At 49.0% G+C, this 18,920-nt stretch overlaps 2 protein-coding genes across 6 annotated transcripts in view; both read left to right on the top strand.

Annotated features, from left to right (window-relative positions):
- Positions 1-599: 599 nt before the first annotated feature.
- On the top strand, positions 600-15,538 carry LOC116815397 (tumor necrosis factor receptor superfamily member 5). Of its 5 annotated transcripts, none has more exons than XR_012654771.1 (10): positions 600-932; positions 2,628-2,733; positions 4,630-4,755; positions 5,849-6,004; positions 7,871-7,961; positions 9,648-9,835; positions 11,237-11,253; positions 12,041-12,097; positions 13,035-13,568; positions 14,474-15,538. XR_012654771.1 is itself a non-coding variant. In XM_075060223.1 (10 exons), exons 4-10 carry the CDS (start codon positions 4,677-4,679, stop codon positions 13,155-13,157), a joined length of 711 nt encoding a protein of 236 aa, XP_074916324.1. In that variant the 5' UTR covers positions 623-932; positions 2,628-2,733; positions 2,902-3,016; positions 4,630-4,676; the 3' UTR covers positions 13,158-13,661. The 5 variants fall into 5 exon arrangements, 4 of the variants coding, with proteins under 4 accessions (XP_032619656.1, XP_032619658.1, XP_074916324.1 ...); XM_075060223.1 differs by lacking the exon at positions 14,474-15,538 and adding an exon at positions 2,902-3,016 and having other exon boundaries at positions 623-932; positions 13,035-13,661; XM_032763765.2 differs by lacking the exon at positions 14,474-15,538 and having other exon boundaries at positions 12,041-12,088; positions 13,035-13,662.
- Positions 15,539-18,114: 2,576 nt separating this feature from the next.
- PRXL2B (peroxiredoxin like 2B) overlaps positions 18,115-18,920 on the top strand; it is a 17,747-nt gene continuing 16,941 nt past the window's right edge. The window contains exon 1 of the mRNA XM_032763752.2: positions 18,115-18,249. Coding sequence (XP_032619643.1) covers positions 18,187-18,249 — 63 coding nt within the window. The 5' untranslated portion in view covers positions 18,115-18,186. The remainder of the gene's footprint in view (positions 18,250-18,920) is intronic.

Below are 18,920 nucleotides of genomic sequence, written 5' to 3'. Positions count from 1 at the left end.
AGTGTCAGGAGGTAGGTAGCCATGTTAGTCTGTATCCACAAAAACAACAAGAACTCTGGTGGCACCTTAAAGAAAGATTTGTTAGTCTTTAAGGTGCCAGCGGACTCCTTCTTTCTCTATACACTGCTAACCCTGCTCTAGGTCTGACCCCTTCTTTTCACCTAAGCTCCCAAATCTCCCCCTTTTCTGAATGTAACCTAGGCTCAGTGCTTTGCTGTATTTTTCCCAAACCCCCTGTCCTCTCTGACACAATCCCTCTTCCCTCTCCCTCCTCCACGGAGGGATTCCTCTTTTACAGCTAAACTTCCATACCCTTCATTTAAGCACCAGCCCTTTCTGATCTTAATCACCCAGCCTCTGTTTGTAAACAAAATACTGACTCCCTGTCCCCGGCACCTCTCCTCTGCACAACCTCACACTAACCCTGTGCAGCAGTTGAGTGCTCCACCTGGGAGCTTGCACCTCCTGTATGAAACCCGGGGGGGGGGCTGCTCTCCCTTGCCCCCACTAATTGGCGCCGTTGGTGAGTTTGCCTTATGGCTCTTTCCCTACAACGATATGACCCTAAAGCCCAGCCTACCAGGAAAGTCCCCGCCTGCTTACAGAATTCACTTTCACTTTCAGTGAGGGTCGAGCTGGGTCTCTTGGCTGCTGCTGCGGGGCCGCTGGGCCTGGATCAGAGTCGGAACCGGACCAGAACTTTGGGCTTGTGTCCTGCTAGCGGGCCCGGGAGCTCCCCGGAGAGGGGCGCGGGGGATCCATGGGGCGAGCACCCGAGGACAGGGCGGTGGCTCCGCGCTCGCTCAGGCCAGCAGCTGGTAGCCAGTGATCGGGACCCGGAGGCCGCGCTGAGCCGTACGGGCAGAGTCTCAATGCCCAGCGGGGGCAGCAGCAGCCAGGCTCTGCGGTGTGTTCTCAGGTCCATGCTCTGGGTAAGTGCATCCCAAAAGCTCCTGAAATAAAACGGAGCCGACAGATCGGCCCTGCCCAGCAAACCCAGCAGAGACACGGGGCGGAGGGGGGGGAGGTTTGGGGTGCAGATGTGGCGGCGGGGAGGGATTGTGGGAATCTACCGTGACTCATGATAAGATCCCAGGAAGCTGATTTTTTTTTTTACATGTATCCATTTGAGTAACGCAAACTACAGGGTGTGGAATTAGAGCTTGTTTACTGTCTTGTTCCAGAAAATCTTTCTGCATTTTAGAAGCTGTTGGGCTCCATCTGCTGGAAGCCGCAAAGAACAACAAAAATGAATATTTAAAATAAAACTTTTCTTCCTTAATTTAGTAGGAAATAAATACCGCTGGGAGATTTTGGTTTGTTCTCATCAGCGGATACTTAGCCTGGAGCTTGGCGGTCTAAGTGGATTGACTTTTCATTTTGCAGATTAGCAGAATTTTTTTTTTAACAGACACCGATTTTAGAAAAACAAACAATCCTACCCCCAACAGTTGCCCTTTGAATGGGGAAATGTTTGAGGATTCTAAATGGACAGTAGCTCCTTGTGGTGCGTTGTATTGAATTTGCTGCTGCTCTATCCCCATAGTTTGTTGTTTTGTATCTGCTGTTTCCTCCCAGGGTTTCCATGGCTGTAAGGAGGGACAGGTCAGCACAGGGAACAACGCTTGGCCCACACAGAAGCTGTGCTGCTGGGTCTCAGTTTGGGGCTTTCCATGGCCAATCATATGTCAGTCCTTCCATTTTGGGGGTCACAGTGTAAACTGAAACTGGTGCTAATTTCAACTGTATTGCAAGTACTCCGCAAAACACACCATGGGTAAAAGGGAAAGAGATTATACTGGAAGAAAAAAGACTATGATTTCCAAGTGGCTAACAAGGTATCCCCCGTGCTTCTGGATTTAGAAAATCAGAACAGAAGGCGGCTTTAGCTGAAATGTCAAAGGCCGCAGTCTATGAATCCAACCCCATCACTGTGATCCACATGATTAGACCAAACTGAGCTGAGCACTCACATGATCTAGGGATGGAGGATCATGTCCCAAGGCTGTAAAGGCTGGATTCCAACCAGACTAAAGTCAGTAGAATTCTTCAAGGTTTCAATGAGAGCAGAGTTTGACCCAGAATGTGGAGAGTGGTAGTGAGGAAATGGCAAAGTAGGGGGCTGATAGGCGAGTGGCAGACAACACCGATTTGGTCCTCGTACTGTAGTCTCTCTATACAAATACACATCACACATCATTTGAAAGCTTTGTATGTCTACTTAAAGATGAGGTATATTGTGGAGCTGTCAAGTGGTGCCGTTAGCACAGAAACAGAGATAAACGGTGACACCATAAAGACGTTAAAATGACCTCTTTGGAATTTGCATTTCTTTCTGTTAGTTGAATGACTCTATGTATTATTTCAAGAGACAAAATTGGATTTCTTTGTGATCTCAAAGCATCACAGCAATACCCTAGAGGGTAAAACAAAATATGATAATAAACTTGTAAAAGTATCATGGAAATGTAATAGCGCTGGTAACATTTCTAGACAACATCATTATTATCTTGTTCATCATTATGATCTCCATTGAATGTGCTTGCCAGCTCGGGTAGGCTAAGCAGTGCCACAGTGGTACCAGCCCCTGATGCGAATCAGAAACTTTCTTCTCTTCTTCTCTAAAGATGTTTGTCGTTTTCTTGACGACACAACTACCTCATTTGGAAGCTCTACAATGCGAGCCAGGCGAATATGAAATAAATGGTGAATGCTGTCCCATGTGCGGCGCTGGTAGGTATATCTGATTGCTTCTTTAAAAATCATGACCCTTCCCTAGAGAGTCCAATTGTCTGGCCTCCTCAGGAGAGCTTGCTCACCTCTATTACTGTGAATCTAGCTGGTGGTGAGGACACAGATCTGTCCATGTAAACATCTCATTGCTTGTTACTCACCTGTCAGTGGAGGATATAGAGAGGATGGTTCTTGTGGCCTGGGACACAGAAGGAGACGTACTGTGATACTTTGGGCAAATCACTTTCTCCGTAACACCTCTCTTCCTCAGAGACCAGGTCAGGTAGGACCATCTGATAGCCTGCTGTCTTGACTAACTTGGCTGCTGGGGAACCAGGAAGCCGAGTTGCATCGCTTTGGAACCAGGAAGCCGAGTTGCATCGCCTTGGAACTGACATGGCAGCCACAGCACTGGAGTGGCTGCTGGATCAGCAATTCTACTCCTGCTTAGCAGCCTGGCACCCACAGCAGAGCAGCGGCTGCTCGATGTGCACTCTGCCCGCAGCTGGGCTTGCCCTGCTCTGTCCTAGCCCTGCTCCAGCCGGCTTCCAGTCCTTACCCCACCCCTGTCCTGGCTTTGGACCCCCATCCCGACCCTTGGCTGTGCCTCCCAACTGTGACTCTGGTCAGGGGCGGCTCTAGACATTTTGCCACCCCAAGCACGGCGTCATGCCACGGGGGGCACTCTGCCGGTCGCCGGTCTCATGGCTCCGGTGGACCTCCCACAGGCATGCCTGCAGAGGGTCTGCAGGTCCCGCGCCTCTACCGAAGCCATGAGACCAGCGGACCCTCCGCAGGCATGCTGCCAAAGGGACCTGCCTGCCGCCCTCCTGGAGACCAACAGAGTGCCTCCCGCGACATGCCACCCCAAGCACATGCTTGGCGTGCTGGGGCCTGGAGCTGCCGCTGACTCTGGTTAACCCTTTGGCTTCTGACTCTTGGCTGCGCCTTCTGACTACAACCCCACTTTACCCTCTGGCTCCTGCACTTGGCTTCTGTCACTCCAGCACTGACTGTTGGCTTGTTCCTGGACCCTGCCCTGCTGGACTCAGCTCTAACCGGTTGGCTGAACTCTCGTTTCAATCTCTAGGCCTGACTGCCCAGGACCCAGATCTCTGCTGTGATTGACTGTAACAGTCAATACACTGTCCCCATTAGGATTCACTGTATTCACCCTTTGCCCTGCATCTGGGATCCCCTAGCCCTTCCTGCCCTTCCTCAGACCCTCACAGTCACCTTGTATCAGGACCCTACTGATCTTTCCTCCGCACAGGGACCTCTGCCAGCCCCACCCCAGCCACAGCCCTGCCCCAAGCAGCTGTCCAGCAGGCTGCTGTGGACACCAGCACTGCCCCAGCCCCTCACCTCTCAATCTACCTCTTATAGTAGGATAGGCCTGGCCACAGGCAGTCACCTGACATCCTTAGTCCCCTGGCGCTTTCTGGCCATAGGATCCCTCCAGTCACTGGCTTCACCTGAGGATTCTCCATCCCCCTAGGAGGAACTACAGTACTCATAACTGCATCTTTTAAAGGGACAAGATCCTGACTAGGCACAGTGGGAACACATGCATCTGTCAAAGGTCCTGTGTCCGTTACACAGAGTCTAAGCATGACTGTGCTAGGGATACTGCTGCTAAGGAAGGGGTGTGAGTTATGATATTGTTTCTGTCTATGCTGTACCTGTGTTGTGCAGAAATGGAGGATTTCAGGTCTGGCAATCTAGTTCTGAGACATTTACCTTTTATTTCTAGTGGTGCTGTGTGCAACATGTATAATCCACACACATAGCGTGTGCATTTGTCATGCACAATTACCTGCTTTTGCAATCTCTGGATTAATGCATTAAATATATTAGCCTGGTTTACACAGGAGCTAATTGTTTTGTTTGCTTTAGGGAGCAAGGTGGTCAAACATTGTAAACCAAGTAGCAGCACAACTTGCATGCCCTGTGTGGATGACACATATACAGAGCATCCCAATGGCCTAACAGAGTGCATGAGATGTAAAGTCTGCGATGCAGGTAAGGAAGCTGGTCTGTGTGTGTGTAGATGGGGGGGTGGATTTTAATTAGTGTTTTCTAAGTTGTCTCACCTGGCCCACGCATACAAAAGCAGCCTAGTTGTTTGGACCCAGGATCAAGAGACCTGGATTTTGTTAACAGTTCTTTTACTGAGTTCCTTGCAATCTCAAGCAAATCACTGAAGTGGAGATTTCTGGCACAGTGCATGGGCTTCAGTCGCACATCTTCCACTGATTAAGGGCTCTGGAATCGTCCAGGGAGATTCTTCTCAGCAGGAAAGTGGATCTCTAGATTTAGCAGAAGTAGAACAAACAGAATAAACAATAATTATAATCAAACTTTCAGATGGTATTTCTTGGCCTAGAGCAGCAGCTCTGCACCCTCAGGATCAGTATTGTACACTGGGAAGGTTATAACCTTCCTTTCAGATCCCAGAATATGAGCAGTGGCTCAGGAACATGCACATACCTCAGGAAGCAGGAGTGACATGAGTGACAGTAAGCAACCATTGTGTCCTCTACTCCTGAAGCCATCAGGGCCTCATCCCCAGCATGAATTAGAGCAGCCTGCAGGCTGCTGTAGTTACATTAGCTGCCTATGGCCCCAAAGGCCGTCCCAGCACATAGGGATCAGCTGGGCAGCCAGGAGGACAGGTCTTGTAGCAGGTGTTATGACCACACCAAAATCCCACTACATTGGCCTGCTCCTCTAGTGGCCAGCTGGATTGGAGGTTGAAGTCCTTTATATGTGGCTACTGGGAGCCTGATTCTCCACCGCCTTTGTCATTATTCACAGAGTGGGTGCAAAGCACGATTTCAGCTGCAGCTGAGTAGAGAACGCTGATTTGGTCGCATTTTGCATGCACCGTTTGCACAGATGTAAATACACAAGGTGCAAGACCGCAGATAATCAGGCTCCAGATGGTTCTGTTTACATGGCAACACTTGCGAAATGGAGTCATCATAACAAACCCTTCTAGCTCCTGTGCCCTGTACCACGGATCATCAAGGACTGGGGGTGCACAATAGATTTTGTATCTGTTCTGTTTAGTTCCTGTGTAAATGTATTTGTGATGCATGTAACTTTCCTTTAGGAGCCAGACTGATGGTAAAAGAAAAATGCACATATACGAAGAACACTGTGTGCGGCTGCGCCCCGGGCGATTTCTGCAGGCATCCTACAGGCGGGGACTGTGAAATGTGTAGTCCCTGCACCGTCTGCCTCCCTGGCTCTAAGGTGAAAATACTTGGTAAGGCAACATAACTTCTGTAATACCAAGGCAAAACTCTCAGTCACAGACTGAATCTGGAGCAGGGCAAACTGGCTGAGATCCAAGGGAGACTGAGGTGATGTTGGTGAGCTGGGGAAGCAGCCAGAAGAGTGGCTGGGCTGTAGCTGGGCCCCCCTCATTGAGGGAGCGTGACTGCCATTTGTAACACAGTTGCACAGCTCCAGGGTGGTGTCAGAGCAGGTGCTGAGCTGGATGCCCAGGTAACAGCTGTGGCGAACTTCTTTCCATCAATGCCTGGTGAGACACCTTTGACCTTTTCTCCCAAAGGCAGGAGTCTCTGCTGAACTGTGCTCTGCCCAGGGCCACCCCTTAGGACTGTGCAGAATGCTGCAGCCTGCTGACGGAGTGGAGTTGCCTACTGGTCACATGTAGGAATCGGTTTTGACCTATTGAGACAGAAATGGTTTGGGTCCTGACTGCTTCTGTCCCTGGCACACACTGCCCCAGCTGCGCTCAGCAGAGGCGCACAAGCTGGAGCTCCCTCAATATACATGAGGGGAAGGGACGTGGGAGCGAGAAAGCTGCTGGGGGTCTTCCACTCTGGAATTGCTATTCCCTGCCGTGAGTCCTGCCCTAGAGCTGGGCTATGTTCACCTTGCAGCCCAGACACAAAGCTGCCATCTCCCTGTAAAACAAGCATGAAATACACAGGGGCAAGGTTATTAAGTGTGTCACAGGCTGTGAGGAGCCCCGACTCCTCTGGGTGTCATTGGACACTCACATGATGCTCTTGCAGGCAGCACTTTGCATGAGGCCCTGGGTTTGTACTTGCACATGTTGGCAGCCCACCTACGCAGCAGCACAGTGCAGTGTGAGTTCAGCTTCTGCTTTCACACCAGAAACAGAGCCCCCTCGAGCCCACCTTTGGGCACAGAATTCTGTTAGGAAGACAAGTGTGCTAAACACACCCCTTTTGGAGCTCCCACAGTGCTACAGACTTGTTCAGCAACACATTTTCTACTGGTGCAGAATCCCCGTTAATTACACTGGAGTACATCAGTGCTGTAGACACTAAGTCCCTTTACAGAGAGTGGGTGTGGATCCAGGCCATGGTCCGTTGTTAAGGCTTTGATCAAGGGCAAGAGTTCCAGATTAACCAAAAGTACCTCATGGTTCTTTGCTCTGTTTCTGAAGGTGGACACTGAGTGGGGTGATGTGAGCTTAACGCCCTGAGAGCCTGGCTCTTTGAGATCCTGGGATGGGAGCCGCTGTTGAGAAGCAGAGTGTGTGGTGTTGTTCCATTCACATGTCACCCAGGTTGTTCAGTAGCATTTTTGCACTGGGACAGAAAGGGAGGTTGCAGAGAAGTGCAGGAAAAGGCAAACAGGCGCCTTACAATGACACTCTAGGAAGGGACCTCATTATGTCAGTGTCAACAGACGATGTGGGGAGGCAGCCCGCTAGAAGCCTCTGGGGCAGCCAGGGTCCCCGCACGGAGCTGCCAGCAGAGCTGAGAGACCGGGCCCTCTGCTCCCCACACTGCTTCCCCTCTTCAGTTGGTGGAAGCCCTCCTGGTTAGGACATGCACTGCTGGCCCAAGGAGGGTAGTGTGGACGTGCACCACCAGGGTAATTACTGCAGTGGCTGTAAGTCGACCTAATATACACCTAGGTCTGCAAGTCCAAGTCTCAAAACCTGAGTTCCCTTCCCGCTGTTACCCCATCAGGGTCATATGGAATTGGAGGCTTCAGAATAAAACAGACCCAGAGGCTCTGCAACATGGTGGTGATAGTGGGGAGATGTGGCTGGAGACCTTTCTGAAATGAAAGCTCCTTTAGGCCCCACTTTCAGGAAAGAATCCAGTTATGTCGTCCTCTTTTATAGGCACAGAATTCATTGACAACGTATGTGAGCTTTGCCCTGATGGAACCTTCTCAGCAACCAACATGTCACACAGCTGTCAGCCATGGACCAAGTAGGTGACTCTGACTACACGTGGCCTTTTCCCTTGCACCGACTTTACATGCTGCGTTCTCTTCTTTCATTCATCATTATTTTTTTGTACTTGAATTTTGCGGCTATATCAGACCTGCTTAGAGATGCCCTGAAGTTCAGTAGCTGGGAAACGTAACCTTAAATCAGTAGGGCTGTGAGCTGTGTGTTGGGGAAATCCTTTCCCCAGGAATCTCTTTCTGTACCCTGGGCCCTCTCCGTGAGGGCTGGATTCACCTCGGGGCTGTTTATGAACGTGACATGGGATGCAGCCCCCTCTGCCAGGTCCTCCCTGCACAGAGCCCGGTGACATGGCAGAGAGACTGTGTGGAATCAGGTCCTGGACCATACTGGGACTTGCCACCCCTGCAGTGTAACAGTTCCATGGCCAGAGAGCCCCATGGCTGCACAGCAGCAGGTAGGGTTTGCCCCTCACAGAACACAGATTGCAAATACATATGGCACATTTTAGAATTAAGAGTTGTAAGTCGGCTCCTTCTTTGATTATCCACCACGTCCTAAAGACCTTTCTGCCTCCTTGGCGTGGGCATCTGGGGGCCAGTTCAGCTCCTGATGCAGGCTAGGTCAGTTCTGAGGTTTACCAGTGACCACAGCCCCCTAGGGGCCATGAATGGGGGGTAGAACTGCCCTGGCTGTGCCCCCTTCCTGGGCCAATCCATCGCTGGCCTGCTCCCTGTGCCACTATGGTCCACCTGTGCCAGGTGAAGGTCCCATCCCAACCACACAGACCGCCTGTCACACAAACAGTGCAAAGGGGCTGTAGAGCAGTGGTGAATCTGGCCCTTCGGCTCAGTTAGGGTCTGCTGTGCTATGGATGATTGTCTGAGGAGCAGAGGTGAAAGTAAGCTGATACTGTATGGTACGGCGTAGCAGCAAGAGCTGGTACCCCGTCGACTGTACTGGCTTCCCCAGGCTGTCGATTTAAATAGCCTGGGGCTCCCAGCAGCGGCCAGAGCCCCGGGCCCTGTAAATTGCCTCCTGAGCCCCGCTGCTGGAGCCCTGGGGTAGCAGCAGCAGATGGGAGCCCCTGAGGCTCTGTGATTTAAAGGGCCCGGGGTTATGTGGCAGTAGCCCGGAGCCTGGGCCCTTTAAATCACCGCTGGAGCCCCAGTCCACTGCTGCTACCTCAGGGCTCTAGCAGCGTGGCTCTGGCAGCAATTTAAAGGGCCTGGGAATTTAAAGGCCCTGCCCCCCTGCTCAGGACTCTGGCTTACCAGTAAGTCCTTTAACTAACTTCCACTCCTGGTGAGGCGTACCCAAGTCAGCGTGGGAACACCACTTCCTGTGCTGCTTGGGTACCTCAGTGACACTGCCATTGAAAACACAGAACCCTGCGCTGAGGTGTGGGCGAGTAAAAACTTCTGAGGTCAGTACAGTGAATTTATTGTATTTGTATTTTTCAGTCTAATCCTATGTTCTGTTAAAAATTTGGAACCTTATAACATAATTTTCCAATGTGCAGGCGTCTACCGCTCAAAGGGCCTGATCCTGCAGCCTTGAAATGTGTGGGAATTTGGCCTGTCCCCAGACTGCAGGATCAGGCCCAGAATCTGGATGGGGTCTTATCATATTTGATCCACTATATTAAGACCATTAGAAGGCTGTGGATATGCTGACATGTTTACTAACATGTCTTCCTTCGTCTTAGGTGTGAAGAGGAAGGGATGACCGAAGGAAAGGCTGGGACAGCCACTTCTGATGCAGTTTGTGTAAAAAGAGGCCTTTCTGCCACAGGGATGGCATTGATAATTGTCTTTTTAGTTTTAATTGTACTTGTGGTGGCTGTAGCAGTGTACTTTTTATGGAGGAGGAAGAAGAGGAAAGATGGATTAACACGTAAGTAAGAGAAGCATGGGACCTGTGAAACCCGTCAAAGGGTCTCTAAAGGAGTCAGACTGGCTGAGTTCGTATTTGGCACAATGGTCTTTGATTCACCCTGGAACATGCCAACCTGTAACTGGAATTGCCTCTTCATACTGAGAATCCCTCTGAGAGTCTAAATCTCTCTTCTTTACAGGGTTGCCTTTAATATCCACTGGCCCTAAATTTGACCTACTTTGAGGTGAGCTGGCTGGTCCCAGACCAGGGTGCTGTGCTTTAGCACCAGCTGCAGTGCCCAGCTCGAGAGGATCCTGTCCCTCCCCAACTCATGGCTAAAACTGGTCTTTTTCTCAGGCCAGATTCCCCAGAGGCTAGAAATACCAGCTGTTCACATTCTCCAAGGAACCCGAACCAGTTCTCCCCTGCTTATGATCTTTCCTGCTTGTATCTGATATGTGCTTGCAAAGTTCCCTCTTCATTTGCTGCGGGAGCGGTGATGTTAATGGAACGGGAGTTTGGGCTTTACTCAGAACTGGTTCCTGCTGCAGAAATAAGCATCTCAGTTTTGCCCCATCGTTTATCCACCAAGAGAAGAGCATGATCTCAGGTCAAAGAACATTGTTTACTGGTTATAGCTGGAGGCTGGGAATCAGGACTCCTTGATAATATTCTCAGCTCTGCCAATGACCAGAGGTGTGAATTTTGGCAAATCGCTCAATTTCCCTGTGCCATAGAGTAGCTCAGGGGCCAGCAACCTTTCAGAAGTGCTGTGCCAAGTCTTCATTTATTCACTCTGATTTAAGGTTTCACGTGCCAGTCATACATTTTAACGTTTTTAGAAGGTCTCTTTCTATAAGTCTATAATATAGAGCTAAACTATTGTTGTATGTAAAGTAAATAAGGTTTTTAAAATGTGTAAGAAGCTTCATTTAAAATTAAATTAAAATGCAGAGCCCCCCGGACCGGTGGCCAGGACCCAGGCCGTGTGAGTGCTACTGAAAATCAGCTCACGTGCCATAGGTTGCCTCCCCCTAGAGTAGCTGTTTGACATAATGCCCTCCTTATAGGGATGTGTGATTTGCTGTTTGCAAAACTCTTTGGGATCCCTAGCGGTTAGGTGATGTATCAATGCAGATCATTGTTGGAGCCCAAAGTCACATTGGATTAGCATTGTCACCTAACCACCTTCCTCTCCCAGCGGGGTGATTCCTCAAGATGCTGCTAAGTGAAGTGCAAAGCGCAGTCCCAGCACAGTGGGGCCATGTTCTGTGGATGTGCACCCACATGGCCCCCCTGAATCGCAGAGAGCTGTGCATGCGTCTAAGGGCAGGACTTGGCCTGGGGACATTCATACAGAAAAATGTCAGTACAAAATGCAGCAGACTGTTTTCTGACCAGATTCCTTTTTCTTTGCAGCTGCACAGGACATAGGGGTGAGTTGTCTGGTCTTTTATTTACTATGCACAAGCATCTGGAGCAGGGGTTGCTGGATGGCAAGAGTGTCTCTGCCATGGCTTTGGCTGCTTGCCACAGGAGTCTCTGAGAACAAATGTGTATGCGCATAAACTCTAAAGTCCCCATTGGTCAAATGAGATTAACACCAAGGACTTTTAAATCTTATTCCCCAACTCTGTCACTATGGGACTAGGGAACAAGTCACTTATACATTATGGTCCAGATCCACAACAGTATTTAATGTTTATTGATTTTAAAGGTATTCAGGCTCCTGATTTCAATGAAAGTTAGGATCCTAAATATCTTGGAGGGTCTGGGCCAAAGCGCCTTACTGTCTGCATCTGTAAAATGGGAAAAATACCTACCTTGGGGGTACTGTGAGACTTGAATCAGTCGGAGTAAACCCCCTTTTGCCCCCACTCTTACACATGCATGCTCTGTGGCTGTGCAAGGCCCTGAAGCAGCAGAACCAATTACCTGGGCTGTGCATAGACCATGATTTGCTCCATGATGTTTGTAAAGTGCTTTGAGATCCCTGAATGGAAGGTACCATAGGAGTGCAAAATATTATTATTCAGCATTAAATGTGCCCAGGGTGAAAATCTGCAGTAAACTGACATCTATAATCCAAACAATGTAATGAACCTTAGTAACAAATGGCTTGATTGACTCTTAATTCCACCCTGAGTGATAGCACACTTGAAAGCAAAAGAATCTTTAAAATCTGAAGTTAAAATGGACTTTTTTGGCTCTTTAAACTCCCAGGCATGCAACCTGAAGCCAAGCTGCTTAAGCATATATGAGACAGACAAGGTGGGTGAGGTAAGATCTTTCTTTTATTGGTGGAAGAGCCTTTGGTGTACCTCATCCAGTGCATCAGATGCCCCATCAACTATGTGGGTGATACCAGACAATCACTACACTCGAAGGAACTCACACTGGAAAAATGATAAAAGACAAAACCACCCTGTCACCCATGGGTGAACACTTTTCACAGAGCAGTCACTGCCTGTCTGACTTATTCCTCATCCTGAAAGGAAACCTGCACCACACCTTTCAAAGACAAGCTTTAATTCATAACTTTGCTAGACACTAACAATCAGGGTCTAAACAGTGACACTGGTTTTACAGGTCCTTACAACAATTACTAACCTATTAACCCTGCTTTGTCCTATGACTTGCAGAGGTGATAAATGCCCACTTCATTTTAAGTGGTTTCTTGCAACATGTTAACCTCTTACGCTTAACAATCCATCCAACTTTGTATTTAGCTCTGTTACACTCTGGTTACCTTTCCCAGACCTGAAGGAAAGCTCAGGGAAGCTTGAAAGCTTGTCTCTTCCCTCAGCAGAAGTTAGTTCAAGAAATGATATTACTTCACCCACCTTGTGTCTCTTTCAGCATATTTGGTTTGGAAACGGGCATCTCTAAAACAGTTGCTGTTTTATGCCGGGTTTATCTATATCTTTACCTTGTGGCATTATACAGTTTAAGATGATGCAAAATTAGCTAATTACAGAGTAAGATCTGTCCAGCAAATATTGGACACTATTTATAGAAAAAATCATGCCAGACAGTATAACTTACACTTTTGTTCTAAATGGGGAGTGACATTAATAAGCATTAATACTTCATGATAATGAATAAGAAAACAAATTCTAAGAGAACTCTAGCAGGTGCTAGGAAAATGTACTGGCCATTTGATTGATAGTAACTGAACGTTCATCATCTGTTTGCTTTACTTTGTCATATTTTAAAGGATGAGCTAAACGAAGAGGTTATGGAAAATTTGATACGGACTAGAAAGGAAGGGACTGATGCAGCTCTCCCTGTTCAGGAAACTACTAAAAATTCTGGGACATCCACCCTTCACAGCACCTGAACAAACACTGGCAAGAGCAGATGCACTTTTTTGAAGTAGGGGAGGAGAGAGAGCCATTCGTCAGCCCTGCAAGTGATAGAGGATGAACACAGAGAGGAGTCTCTACTACTCATCTAAGGAAATGACCACCAGCACAGGATTCTTCTGAAGGCTCAAGCCTATCTAGAAAAAGCTGAATGACCAAGGACAGGAGGAAGATCCCTCTTCACTGGATTCTAGTGATCATCATCAATGTAACTTTAGTCTCTCTGGCTGTCTCCTGTTATGCTGAAGCTTTCCTCACGGACACATTGCTCGGTGTAATGTCAGCGGACTCTGGGCACTTGGTTTCATTCAGTAACTACACTTAAACTTCCATTTATTGATTAAAATGTTTTGAGAGTTCCTACTCACACACCACAAATACTTAACGTAGTATTGTCATAAGTAGATAGGTAAGGGTTAATTTTCTTTTACCTGTAAGGGGTGGACAGGGGGGAATCAAGCACCTGACCAGAGGACCAATCAGAGAACTGGATTTTTTTTAAAGTCTGCAGGGAAAGGAACTCGGGGTCTTTGTTTCACCGCTATGGATTGAACGCTTTTCTGTAATCAATCTCTTTCTATATTCTACTATCAAGTGTGATACAAAGAAACCAAGCATGCTGTTATGTGTTTGTGGTTGTATTTACTGTGTGTTGATTTGCTGGAGTGGTTAATTGGGTATTTTTAATCAGACTGTTTTCTATTTTTATAAGCCATACCCTGTATTGAGTTTTAATGCAGAGTTTGTTATATGTAAGTTCTTTTTTTTATATAATTGTCTTTTTAAAACTTGTGAGAGTTCTTTTCCTAGTGAGCAAAGGGGAGAGGAATTTCTGTGCCCAGAGCTCTTCTACCTCTGTGACAGGCTAGGGGGGGCACCATGTTCTGGTTAACTTTCTATGTCCCAGGCCGGAACAACTTCGGGAAAAAGTATATAGGGGAAGAGGAGACATCAACGTTCTCTTGTGTTTGAGTTTTTCTCTATAACTGCTACGAGACAAAGGCGGTGAATCACTTGTGTGAGCTAATCTAGGTTAAGATAGCTCAGGGGAAGTAATATCCTGTGGGTGTATTCAAGGAGCATAGTAGATCGTCTGGGAACCCAGGAAAGGGGGGACTGGGGGATGAGATAGGGACCCAGGGCTTGCTGGTCTTGTGGGTCCCAGGGATATTGGGGTACTGAGGCTGATAGGAGCAAGAATCCTATCTAGTGCACGAGAATAATCCGCTTGGACAAGCTTGGGGGAATCATAGAGCACCAGATTTGGATCTAAAGTCCAGATTTGGGACAGATGTTTACCACGGGTATCCAGGAATCTCTGCTGGACCAGTTGCTCTTCCGTATTGGACCAGGTGAACACAAAACATATAGTCAAAATGGATTTTATACATAGCTTTAGTTTTATAACAGGGCAACAGCGGGTTGGAACAGAAATGTATTAGTGCTGTAAGTATTAGCTCTTAATATCTCATCCTATGTTAAATCTGTACCTTTATTGTCCCTTGTTAATCAGATTTGCTTTGAACCTTCTCTATGGGTAAGATAAAATCCCAGGTAAGAAGTATGGCTGGAAATAAAGCTAAACGTTTTTATAATGATCGGAGGTTGGACTGCACCAACTTGCTACCCTTGATAAAGCCGCAGTCGGAGGGCTGGGCAATCTAGGTATCAATTTGTGATGCGTATGAAAGAAGATAGTGAAGTCACATTCACCCCAGAGCATCTGTCCTGTCAGTGGGGAGAACAGGGGCTTTGAAGCTTCATTCATTAATATATTTAAGCACTGCTGTGCTTGGATGAGGGGCAGTACAAGAGAGAAAATCAGCATGACGATTATTCTGTGGCAAGGTGGAGGTGGGTCTTGCGGAGGGATTTGAAGGAGAGTGCGGTGGCCTTTTTGATTAGTCTGGAGCGATGAACCAGGCATAAGTGAGCCGGGGAAGAAAGAGCCAAGGTGCTTGTGGGAGAGACAGATGAATGGATGATGGAGGCTGCCATTGTGGGAGGCCTGGGGGTGCTGGGGGCGATGCAGTAAGATCCAGAAGCAGACAAGTAGGGAAAGGCTGCATTATGAGGAGTCTTAAAGACAGGAAAGGGACACGCTTGTGTTCTGTAGAGTGCAGAAGGGTGAGACTGCATTAACAACAATATGTTAACCCTTGAGGGCTTAGCCAAGTGCTAATTCATTTAGCAGCAAGGCATTCCCTGGGAAATATCCCACCGTCTTCCACCCTCTGACTTCTCCCCCTTTACCACACTTCACCATCATCATTGCTATGTATACAGTATTAAATTGTTTAAACTTATGCTGTATATATATGTGTGTATGTATATGTATTAAAAAAATAGTCTTTTGTCTGGTGAAAAAAATTTCCCTGGAACCTAACCCCCCCATTTACATTAATTCTTATGGGGAAATTGGAATTGCTTAACACAGGAGTGGGCAAACTTTTTGGCCTGAGGGCCACATCTGAGTATGAAAATTATATGATGGGCCATGGATGCTCACAAAATTGGAGGTTGGGGTGTGGGAGGGCATGAGGGCTCTGGCTGGGGGTGCGGGCTCTGGGGATGAGGGGTTGGGGGTGCAGGAAGGTGCTCCGGACTGGGACAGAGGGGTTTGCAGGGTGGGAGGGGGATGAGGACTAGGGCAGCAGGTTGGGGCATGGAAGGTGGTTGGGGGGGCAGTCCCGGGGTGGGATCTGCACACTGCCTCATCTGCAGGCACTGCCCCGGCAGCTCCTATTGGCTGCAGTTCCTGGCCAATGGGAGCTTCAGGGGCAGTACTTGGGGTGGGGGCAGTGTGCAGAGACCCCCGGCTGCCCCTATGTGTAGGAGCCAGAGTGGGGAGGTGCTGCTGCTTCTGGGAGCCATGGGGCAGGAGCCCAACACCGCTCCCCGGCTGGAGCGATGAAGCGGGGCTAGCCTCAGACCCCATTTCCCAGTGAGAGTTTGAGGGATGGATTACAACGCTTCCAGGCCGCAGTTTGCCCGTCTCTGGCTTAATGTCATTTTGCTTAAAATAGTATTTTTCAGGAACACAACTACAATGTTAAGCGAGGAGTTACTATATAGCGATAGGGGGCAATGAGGAAGGTCTGATCTGAAACGGAGCTTCCTCAGCGTTTGCAGGTGGTTAGAGCTGAGGTTTTGGTTCTGGTTCATCTCTACTTAATTAATGTTCGTTAATCTTAGCCATGGTTAATGATTGTTCGTAAAGCACTGTGAGATCCTCGGATGAAAGGCGCTAGAGGAATGTAAACTATTGTTAATAACAACTATTTATTGTGTTACTCACTGTTGCGGCCTGGTGGTGAGAGCCCATGCTTGGCAGCAGGAAGCCAGGGTTCCAGCCTGGTCTGTGACACACATGTACCTTTGCTGTGTGACCTGGGTAAACCACAGAGATGTGCCTTGAGTGTAGGAGGAGGCGATAATAATGTAATAGGCTTCTCTCCTGTCCATTAGTTAGGCGTGGGTGGTTTTGGTTTGAGGGAGAAGCTGGAAGAATGGGGTTTAAACAAGTGCTTGTTGGGGACAGGGCTGTCTGACCAGTTCTAGGGGTACCACAGTAGGGGCTCTGACTGCATGAAAGGTGGTTGGATATTTAGACAATGTGGTCTCGCCTCATTCCTTTGGTCACCTCTGATGTTACCAGTATTAACCATCCCTGCCTCCCAGCCAGAGGGGAAGCTTGGCTAATGTTCATGACACAGTGTAAGATCCTCAGATGAGAGACAGGAGCTAAGAATTACTATGCTGCAATTCAGCACTGCCTTTCTGAGCAGCAATTTGTCTCCGTGCCACTCTAGTGATCTCCGTAGAGGGAGAAATATCCTTTTGATTCAGAAGTTATTTGGTGGTTAACGCCAGGAAGCATAGTTTACAGGAAGGCATTTCCTGGGCTTTATCTGCCTTTCCCCCAGGCATGCACACAAATTTCCAGCAGGTGCATATGGGTTAAACTTCTAACCAAGCCCTGAATGATCTGCAGGTAAAGTGCAAGTGCCCACTGAGTATTAATAACCATGCTCAGGATTTAACCACTCTGTGTGTTGCTATTTCTGTACCCCTGGCCTTATACAGGCTCCTTCATGCAACCTTAGAGTGCCTTTGCATCATCTCATCCTTGCTCTGGATGGGTTCGTTTCTGGCCCCTCTTATTACACACTCTTCCATGCATCTGCTTTGCAAAAGTTTCCACCTCTGAATTCTTGCACCCCCTCATTTCAGTCCCCCATGGATTTTGCACCAATCCTGCTACAACTACCTTTTGCATGACTTAGCCATAACATCCTTATTTCCTTTCTCCAGGGGTGCTGCGCCGAGCCCTGTACCCAGCGCATTCTGTAGCCTCACCAAGCTCTTGCATCCTGCTGAGGACAGGCTAAGATACAATGGACTTGAATTGCAGCAATGGTGGTTTTGGTTGCACATTAGGAAAAACTTCCCATCAGGCTGGTTAAGCACTGGAATAAATTGCCTAGGGAGATTGTGGAATCTCCATCATTGGGGATTTTTAAGTGCAGGTTGGACAAACACCTGTCAGGGATGGTCTAGATAATACTTAGTGCTGCAGTGAGTGCAGGGGACTAGACTAGATGACCTGTCATGGTCCCTTCCAGGTCTGTGAGCCTCCCCTATGGGACATGGCACAGCTCAGCCTCTGCAATCACTGCTCCATTCGCTCCTTAGCCGAGTCACTCCAGCCAAGCATTGCACAACCCCCCTTGCCCTTCCCCCGCAGATGCTCCCTGCACTGCTCACCTTTGCATCCCCAGCTCCGCCCCTCTCCTTGACCCAGCTGTTTCTAGCCCCGCCCATACAGCCCCTGGGAGGAGCCTCGCCCTGCCCGCAGGCGCTGATTGGCTGCTAGCTTATGCATAGAGATGAGAAGGGCGTGGCTCCCGTCCGGCAGGGTCACGTGCGCGTGCAGCTCAGCTGATCGCTGCGGGCGCTATAAAGAACCGGCTGGGAGCGGGCGCGGTACAGGCGCAGCTGGCCATGGCCGCGGTGGATCTCGCCAAGGTGGGAGCCGACACTCTGAAGGATGCAGTGAGCGGGCAGGTGAGTGGGGCGGGGATGGGGGTCCGCATCTCTCCCGGCCGTGAGGAGCACGGCTGGGGGAGAGGGGTCCCCGCGAAGCGGGCTCGCTCCCCGGGGCTAGGCCCGGCTGGACCCTCAGCTAGCGCTGCCGAGGGGCGAGGGGTCCCTGGGTTAGGGTCAGTCCAGCCCGTCCCTTGCCCTCCCGGCCAGGAAAGGCGGCTCCCCGCATCAGAAACGCGAGAAAAGCCCTTTGAACGGGGTGCGGGGCGAGAGGGACGGACACACGCAGTGGAAATGGTTTATAATCAGTTATGAGAATGTTGCTTGTTTCTGAGGACTCTTGGTCCCCTTAGACACCCTTAAATCTCTTTGTACCATGTTGTGCTCGGTGGGGGTTGTTTGTTGGCACAGGCCAGCGAATTCAATTCTCAGCCGGCTGTTCCCTGCCTTGCCCTCCTTTAACACTAGACCGCTGAGGGGTAAATGCAGCAGGGAGTTGTCTCACTCTGGCAGGGCGATGTGTCCCTAATAAACCTCAGCAGGTTCTGTTAAATGCCCTGTTTGATGGGGTGGGTGGCTGGTTCTTGTTTTGTTTTTCAGACTTGTAGTAATAATTAATAATCTCCTTCCACCCCAAGTGGAAAGGACATGAGTCAGTGTAATAACACTGCCTGTCTTAAAAAAAAAAAAAA

The sequence above is a fragment of the Chelonoidis abingdonii genome, chromosome 23 (assembly GCF_003597395.2).
Source record: "Chelonoidis abingdonii isolate Lonesome George chromosome 23, CheloAbing_2.0, whole genome shotgun sequence".
In the NCBI taxonomy this organism is placed as follows: domain Eukaryota; kingdom Metazoa; phylum Chordata; order Testudines; family Testudinidae; genus Chelonoidis; species Chelonoidis abingdonii.
This window is presented reverse-complemented; position numbering and strand designations above follow the sequence as displayed.

What these genes read in the sequence shown, in the direction of transcription:
- LOC116815397 (XM_032763764.2), top strand. Translation starts at nt 873, where the DNA reads ATGCCCAGCGGGGGCAGCAGCAGCCAGGCTCTGCGGTGTGTTCTCAGG. An exon ending in TTCTCAGGTCCATGCTCTGG is followed by an intron (nt 933 to 2,627) that starts GTAAGTGCATCC and finishes TCTTCTCTAAAG; the next exon opens with ATGTTTGTCGTTTTCTTGAC. An exon ending in CTGTCCCATGTGCGGCGCTG is followed by an intron (nt 2,734 to 4,629) that starts GTAGGTATATCT and finishes TGTTTGCTTTAG; the next exon opens with GGAGCAAGGTGGTCAAACAT.